Source organism: Salmo salar, chromosome 06 (genome assembly GCF_965601325.2).
Source record: "Salmo salar chromosome 06, fSalSal1, whole genome shotgun sequence".
Lineage (NCBI taxonomy): Eukaryota > Metazoa > Chordata > Actinopteri > Salmoniformes > Salmonidae > Salmo > Salmo salar.
Genome location: NC_138296.1, coordinates 43,044,803 through 43,052,720, shown reverse-complemented (window position 1 = coordinate 43,052,720; position 7,918 = coordinate 43,044,803). Strand labels below are relative to the sequence as shown.

General features: G+C 40.7%; 1 protein-coding gene across 2 annotated transcripts; it reads right to left on the bottom strand.

Annotated features, from left to right (window-relative positions):
- Positions 1-147: 147 nt before the first annotated feature.
- LOC106607327 (apoptosis regulator BAX) lies at positions 148-7,818 on the bottom strand. 2 transcript variants are annotated; one of them, XM_014204187.3, is made up of 6 exons: positions 7,606-7,818; positions 4,259-4,307; positions 3,429-3,593; positions 1,719-1,854; positions 1,389-1,493; positions 148-1,263 (listed from the first exon to the last, which is right to left on the bottom strand). In XM_014204187.3, exons 1-6 carry the CDS (start codon positions 7,634-7,636, stop codon positions 1,165-1,167), a joined length of 585 nt encoding a protein of 194 aa, XP_014059662.1. In that variant the 5' UTR covers positions 7,637-7,818; the 3' UTR covers positions 148-1,164. The 2 variants fall into 2 exon arrangements, with proteins under 2 accessions (XP_014059662.1, XP_045576510.1); XM_045720554.2 differs by lacking the exons at positions 4,259-4,307; positions 7,606-7,818 and adding an exon at positions 7,384-7,456.
- Between the last annotated feature and the right edge of the window lie 100 nt (positions 7,819-7,918).

Genomic DNA, 7,918 nt, shown 5'->3' with positions numbered 1-7,918 from the left:
TTTCATATCCATTTGCTGATCAATAGGAAAGTTTAAATCCAACTACTACTGGACACTAGATATAATGCTTCCAGTTGAGAATTAGTGTACAAGCAGGCAGTAGTTTTAAATTCATCTTTCCCCAAATATGTCACAGCTTAATAATGATCGCAATCCATAAAACGTTTTTATTTTATGTTCATATTACAACATACAAAAACAAACCAGTGTCACTGCAAAAAGATTGTTTTGGGGGACAAGAGTTTTACAAAAGATATAGAAAAAGTGGAAAAATTTGAATATCAAAGCAAGTTATTGTAGAAAAGAAAGAGGACCAAGGCACTGACAACTTAAAAGAAATAAGAAAGCTTACTTATTTGTTAACACATTAACAAGGTGTATAAAAAGAGCATTTGATTGTGAAGGATTATGGTATAGTCTACTTTTAAATAGCCCACCATAGAATACAGTACTTTGAACACTATGCTGAGAGAGAGGTAAACATCTGTGAGACAAGGACAGTGCTGTGTGTGTCTGCAGTAGAATTGCACACACGTACTTGGAACATCTGTTGATCCTATGATCACAAGTAAATAATCACAGACACACACCCCAAAATGCATACTCCAGCAAAGAGATACCATGAAGAGACGGAGGGAGAGAATGATCAGATAGGAAAAAGGAGAGACTCAATGGAAGAAAAGTACAACAGAAAAAAAAGCACAGCAGGAAAGCATAGGAGATTCTCATGGCTAACCTGAGGGAAAAAAATGTCATAAGCCCTAAACAACAAAATGTCATGCAGCGACTTGTTTGTTTGCAAGAAATAAAAAATAATTTAATTAAAATATGTGCCCTGGCCGAGTCTCTACACATCTCTTTCCATCCTTCTCTCTGTGTGTGCGGTCAAGAGCTGCTCACATTTTTCAGCGGTGTAGGGAACAGAGGCTAGAAGAACCTTGAATCGGACTCAATCCTTTGCCATGGATGGATGGAGGGTGGGAAAGAGGAGTGGTAAAAACGTTGCTGCTTTTCCATCCCCAACTATCTTTCCTCACCTTTTCCTTCCCCTGAAACACTTCCCATTTACTGCCACATCATGTCTGCCTCTACTACCCAGTTTCCCTCCCAGTCTTATGTCCCCCCCCCCCCTTTGTCCTTTCTTCTCTCAGGCTCTCCACCCCCTCACATCTTGCGGATGACCAGCACAGTGGTAAGAACTCCAGCGAGGAACACCCCCACGGTCTGCCAGGTGGGAGTGCCAAAGTAGGAACGGATTCCCTCCTAAAAATTAGGAAGAGACACCATTGTCTTCAACCATCATCACCACAATTTCAAAAAGACATTTGTAAAAAAACATATGAAACTTGTAAGTCAATGTGGGGAAAGCACATCTACTGATTCCTTACCCAGCCACCCTGATCCCTAATCCAGTTGATCACATGATCTCGCAGGTAGTCTGTAGCCCAGCTGATAATGGTTCTGATAATGTCAGGGACCTTGGTCAACAGAGCCTGAGGAGAGAAAGACGATGCCGTCTTATTGCACAATGAAGAAGCCAACTCACCCCAAAACGTGTAAATTGCAGTTCCATTCTAAGCGCTGCAGTTTACAAGACAGTGAATCTATTCCGACTGAGATGAGCCCTGTTTCCTTTGTCTAACGGAGGACAAGAGAGCGAGAGAATGATTGAGAGAGAAAGGAGAGCTAAATAAAATACTACCACTGATAACACTCACCTTGATGACCAGCCGACAGGCAAAGTAGAAGAGTGCCACCACCCTGCCCCAGTTGAACTTTCCATCAGAGAAGATCTCACGGGCCACTCTCATAAAAACCTCATGGCTGGGCTGGAGTGCAGTATCATTTAACATACTGAAGGGGAAAACGAGATGCTCTGAGTATTGCACAAACTCCAGAGGTCAATTTAAAGTGAATATCTATTCAAGCAAAGAGCTGGAGTCCCTTTCTAAGTCCTTGGTTTAACCTGTTAGGGCTAGGGGGCAGTATTGACACGGCTGGATAAAAAACATACCCGATTTAATCTGGTTACCACTCCTACCCAGTAACTAGAATATGCATATACTTATTACATATGGATAGAAAACACGCTAAAGTTTCTAAAACTGTTTGAATGGTGTCTGTGAGTATAACAGAACTCAAATGGCAGGTCAAAACCTGAGAGATTCCTTTACAGGAAGTGGCCTGTCTGACCATTTCTTGAACTTCTTTTCCATCTCTATCTTTTACTAAGGATCTCTGCTCTAACGTGACACTTCCTACGTCGTCCATAGGCGCTCAGAGCCCGGGAAAAAACAGAATGTCGTCATTCCAGCCCCAGGCTGAAACACATTATCGCTTTTCTCAAGTGGCCGATCAAGGGACTCTGGGCTTATGCGCGTGACCCGACCGCCCCCGCCTTTGTGATTTTTTCCTCTGTTTGCCGAAAAGGAGATTCCCTGTCGGAATATTATCGCTTTTCTACGAGAAAAATGGCGTAAAAATTGATTTTAAACAGCGGTTGACATGCTTCGAAGTACGGTAATGGAATATTTAGAATTTTATTGTCACGAATTGCGCCATGCGCGCGACACTTCTTTACCATTTCGGATAGTGTCTGGAACGCACGAACAAAACGCCGCTATTCGGATATAACGATGGATTATTTTGGACCAAACCAACATTTGTTATTGAAGTAGCAGTCCTGGGTGTGCATTCTGACGAAGACAACAAAAGGTAATCAAACTTTTATAATAGTAAATATGATTATGGTGAGTGCTAAACTTGCCGGGTGTCTAAATAGCGAGCCCGTGATGCCTGGGCTATGTACTTAGAATATTGCAAAATGTGCTTTCATCAAAAAGCTATTTTAAAAATCGGACATATCGAGTGCATAGAGGAGGTCTGTATCTATAATTCTTAAAATAATTGTTATGCTTTTTGTGAACGTTTATCGTGAGTAATTTAGTAAAATGTTAGCTAATTCCCCGGAAGTTTGCGGGCGTATGCTAGTTCTGAACGTCACATGCTAATGTAAAAAGCTGGTTTTTGATATAAATATGAACTTGATTGAACAAAACATGCATGTATTGTATAACATAATGTCCTAGGGTTGTCATCTGATGATGATCATCAAAGGTGAGTGCTGCATTTAGCTGTCTTCTGGGTTTTGGTGACATTATATGCTGGCTTGAAAAATGGGTGTCTGATTATTTCTGGCTTGGTACTCTGCTGACATAATCTAATGTTTTGCTTTCGTTGTAAAGCCTTTTTGAAATCGGACAGTGTGGTTAGATTAATGAGAGTCTTGTCTTTAAATAGTCATATGTTTGAGAAATTGAAGTAATAGGATTTTTAAGGTTTTGAAAATCGCGCCACAGGCTGCAAGTGGCTGTTACGTAGGTGGGACGCTTGCTAGAGTCCCTTTCTAAGTCCTTGGTTTAAGATACCTTTGGAGCTGCGTATTGCCATCCAGCTCATCTCCAATCTGCTGCAGGCACAGGGCCAGTTTCTTGTGGTTGGGGTCACACAGCTCACTCCCGCCCAACTGGGTCCGTGACACTGACAACTGAGTACTGCTGTCAGCATGGTGACGAACCCGCTCGTAGATGAAACTGCGAAGAGAGGGTCCCGGGTAAACAACTAGCTAGTATATTTTGATCCTTGTCTGATTAATCAGGCTGTAACAAACAATTAATTGGTATATACAGCCTAAAACAGAGTGCAACATCTTATAAAACGTTCAGCCAGAATGTTGAATGAAATTACATTTCAACTTACTCTACTGGTTGTCTATGCAGTTTGTCCTTCAGACGCTCAATTTGAGACAAAATATCCACAGGAAAGTATTGTTTACCAGACTTTTTAGAGAGCTGGTAGGTCAGCTGAATGTGAGCAATGGTCTTTGGTTTGCTTACGCTTGGCTATTCTTTACATATTGTGCAAGTGTTTACGTCGCATCTGTCAGTAGAATGAAAATACACACCAGAAGCATATACCTACCGGCTCTCTAAAAAGTCTGGTAAACAATACTTCCCTGTGGAAATTTTGTCTCATATTTCGAGCGTCTGAAGGACGAACCGCACAGACAACCAGTAATGCAAGTTTAAATTCAATTTTATTCAACATTCTGGCTTGTAAGGAACATTTACACGATTTGGCACTCCAATGTTTCAGGCTATATCTACCGATTAAATTGTGTATTACAGCCTGATTAATCAGACAAATGTGAATAAAGAATAAAGATCAAATTCAGGAGTAAACATGAAGGTATACTCACTCTGTCAGTAATTTTTCCCCCAGTTCTAGTACCTGATCAGTTCCATTACCTGAGAACACAAAGCAGCACTGGAGTTAGTACTACCAGGACATAAACCAAGGGCAGGTAGAGGCAATAAGACAATGCCTATGTGTGGGTAGTCTGGCAAACACTGAATTCTTGAAGTCCTCCTGACTGAGTCACGTGGATAGCGTCAGCCAGGCTAATGTATGAGTGTCTCAAATGGAAACTGGGCAGTCATAAATATATTATGTAATGGGCTAAACATGTTTGAAATGTGACACACAGATATTCTTGAACAAGTAGCTACTGAAGTATGCATGTCTCATGACCAGTTCAGTGTGACAATGTGAAATAAAGTTAAAACACCAGCTGGCTCATTTTCAGAAGTTGACTTGTCAGCTGACATTAGTAAAACGCTGGGCTGGTCCAAGATGTACTACAGTTAAGCTAGTTGTCTATGATGTTTCTGGAATGACAACAATTAAGTATGAAGTACAGACTCAGACTGCCACATCTGGCCCTCCCATCCCAACATGAGGGCAGCTCCCACTCAGCCCAGTCCAAGCACTTCTGTGTCCTAGCACCCCAATGGTGGAACCAGCTTCCCCCTGCCCATCTTCTGATAACCTCTAAAACCCTACCCCTTTAAAGAGTATCTTAAATAATCCCACAGCCCCCCCTAGTTTAGAGGGAAAATGTACTTTACTATGATTGTGATATGTGGTTGTCCCACTTAGCTATCTTAAGATAAGTGCACTAACTGTAAATCACTCTGGATGAGAGCGTCTGCTAAATTACTAAAATGCAAATAAAACACAGCTAGCTAGCACTCACATACTAGTCTGACTAATCAGTCTGTAATACACAATTAATTGGAATATAGAGCCTGAAACAAATGCCTACTAAATCATGTAAATGTTCCTTTCCAGAATGTTGAATAAACTTTAATTTAAACTTACTATACCGATTGTCTGTGTGGTTTGTCCTTCATCTGCTCAAGATTTGAGACAAAATATCCCCAGGAAAGTGTTGTTTAACAAACTTTTTAGAGAGCCGGTAGGGACAGTTTAAGTCGGAAGTTTACATACACCTTAGCCAAATACATTTAAACTCAGTTTTTCACAATTCCTGACATTTAATCCTAGTAAAAATTCAATGTCTTGGGTCAGTTAGGATCACCACTATATTTTAAGAGTGTGAAATGTCAGAATAATGGTAGAGAGAATGATTTATTTCAGCTTTTATTTCTTTCATCACATTCCCAGTGGGTCAGAAGTTTACATACCAAATACTATTTGAGTGTAGCATTTCCTTTCAATGATTTAACTTGGGTCAAACGTTTTGGGTAGCCTTCCACAAGTTTCCCACAATGAGTTGGGTGAATTTTAGCCCATTCCTCCTGACAGAGCTGGTGTAACTGAGTCAGGTTTGTAGGCCTCCTTGCTCACACACACTTTTTCAGTTCTGCCCACAAATGTTCTATGGGATTGAGGTCAGGGCTTTGTGATGGCCACTCCAATACCTTGACTTTGTTGTCCTTAAGCCATTTTGCCACAACTTTGGAAGTATGCTTGGGGTCATTGTCCATTTGGAAGACCCATTTGCAACCAAGCTTTTAACTTCCTAACTGATGGCTTGAGATGTTTCTTCAACATATCCAAATAATTTTCCTACCTCATGATGCCATCTATTTGTGCACCAGTCCCTCCTGCAGCAAAGCACCCCCTCGCTTCACGGTTGGGATGGTGTTCTTCAGCTTGCAAGCATCCCCCGTTTTCCTCCAAACATAACAATGGTCATTATGGCCAAACAGTTCTATATTTGTTTCACCAGACCAGAGGACATTTCTCAAAAATTACAATCTTTGTCCCATGTGCAGTTGCAAACCATAGTCTGGTTTTTTTATGGCGGTTTAGGAGCAGTGGCTTCTTCCTTGGTGATCGGCCTTCCAGGTTATGTCAATATAAGACTCGTTTTACTGTCGATATGGATACTTTTGTACCCGGTTCCTCCAGCATCTTCACAAGATCCTTTGCTGCTGTTCTGGGATTGATATGCACTTTTCGCACCAAAGTACGTTCATCTCTAGGAGACATAACGCGTCTCCTTCCTGAGCGGTATGACGGCGGTGTGGTCTCATGGTGTTTATACTTGCGTACTATTGTTTGTACAGATGAACGTGGTACCTTCAGGCATTTGGAAATTGCTCCCAATGATGAACCAGACTTGTGGAGGTCTACAATTCTTGGCTGATTTATTTTGATTTTCCCATGATGTCAAGCAAAGAGGCACTCAGTTTGAAGGTAGGCCTTAAAATACATCCACAGGTACACCTCCAATTAATTATGTCAATTAGCCTATCAGAAGCTTCTAAAGCCATGACATTTTCTGGAATTTCCCAAGCAGTTTAAAGGCACAATCAACTTAGTGTATGTAAGCTTCTGACCCACTGGAATTGTGGTACAGTGAATTATAAGTTAAATAATCTGTCTGTAAACAATTGTTGGAAAAATGACTTGTGTCATGCACAAAGTAGAAGTCCTAACTGACTTGCCAAAACTATAGTTTGTTAACAAGACATTTGTAGAGTGGTTTAAAAACGAGTTTTAATGGACTCCAACCTAAGTGTAGGTAAACTTCAGACTTCAACTGTATATGGTTCAGTACCAAGGTAAAGGTTGTTTTATATAGGATATTCGCTTGACTCGTCAATAGCTATTGAACCAAGCATGCCGTGACAATTAAAATATGTTCTAAATCTGGTTTAGTATGGATCTAATCCAGATCTTTTTTTGTGTGAATTTCAAATTTTCTGTTCAGTTCACAATCTTCAAAAAGATCTAAGATTTACACAAAAAAAAGGTGTAGATTGTTCTCCATTCTCCCATGATTCAGAATATATGTCATGGCATGCTTGGTTCAATAGCTATTGATGATTGAAAACCGAATATCCAAAACAAATGTTTGGGCTGTATATGTATATACCAATTAATTGTTTATTACATACTATCACATACATGCTTACAAGCTAGCTTAATGAGAAAATGAAACAAGTTAACTGTACACTTTTCCCCCAGCTGAACAGCTAACAATAATGTAGCTTTACTGGGTAACTAGCTTACCTAGTCATGTGTACGGGCATGTTTCAGAGATGGGATGGCTGGGTGTTATGTTAGCTAGCTGACTGGCTAGCTCGACGCGGCTGGGTCCAACCGACAACAAAACTCAATTATTTAACAAGTAAGCTAAATCGTGACAAAAACTTTTCGTTCCGGCTCACGATAATTACGATATCAGTACCACGGTTCCGTATCGATTGTGTTTATCATCGTTATGTCACATACCTGAATCGCCTCCTCCCGACGGCGCTGCCATTTTGTACTAAGATTACTTTAGGTCTGCTTCCGCCTGCAGTCATGTGACATATGTTTACAGCACCAGAGGAGTGGCTTCGTTTTGCTCGTTCACGAATGCCAGCTTGCAAGAGCACTACGTAGAAGGCCAATAATATTTATGAGTAGTCAACTTACAAAAGACTTAAGCTACAGCAAGTTTAATCAGCAATGAATCCAAACATTTTTGACACAAATGGAATCTAACGTTCCGCTTCTGCCTTACCCTTTATTAAACGTCATATCCTGTCCTTTCTGACTTCTG

Coding starts and splice junctions, on each gene's coding strand:
- LOC106607327 (XM_014204187.3), bottom strand. CDS start 7,636: ATGGCAGCGCCGTCGGGAGGAGGCGATTCAG. Junction 3,594..4,258: donor GGGGAAAAATTACTGACAGA/GTGAGTATACCT, acceptor CTCTCTTCGCAG/TTTCATCTACGAGCGGGTTC. Junction 1,264..1,388: donor TTAGGGATCAGGGTGGCTGG/GTAAGGAATCAG, acceptor CCTAATTTTTAG/GAGGGAATCCGTTCCTACTT.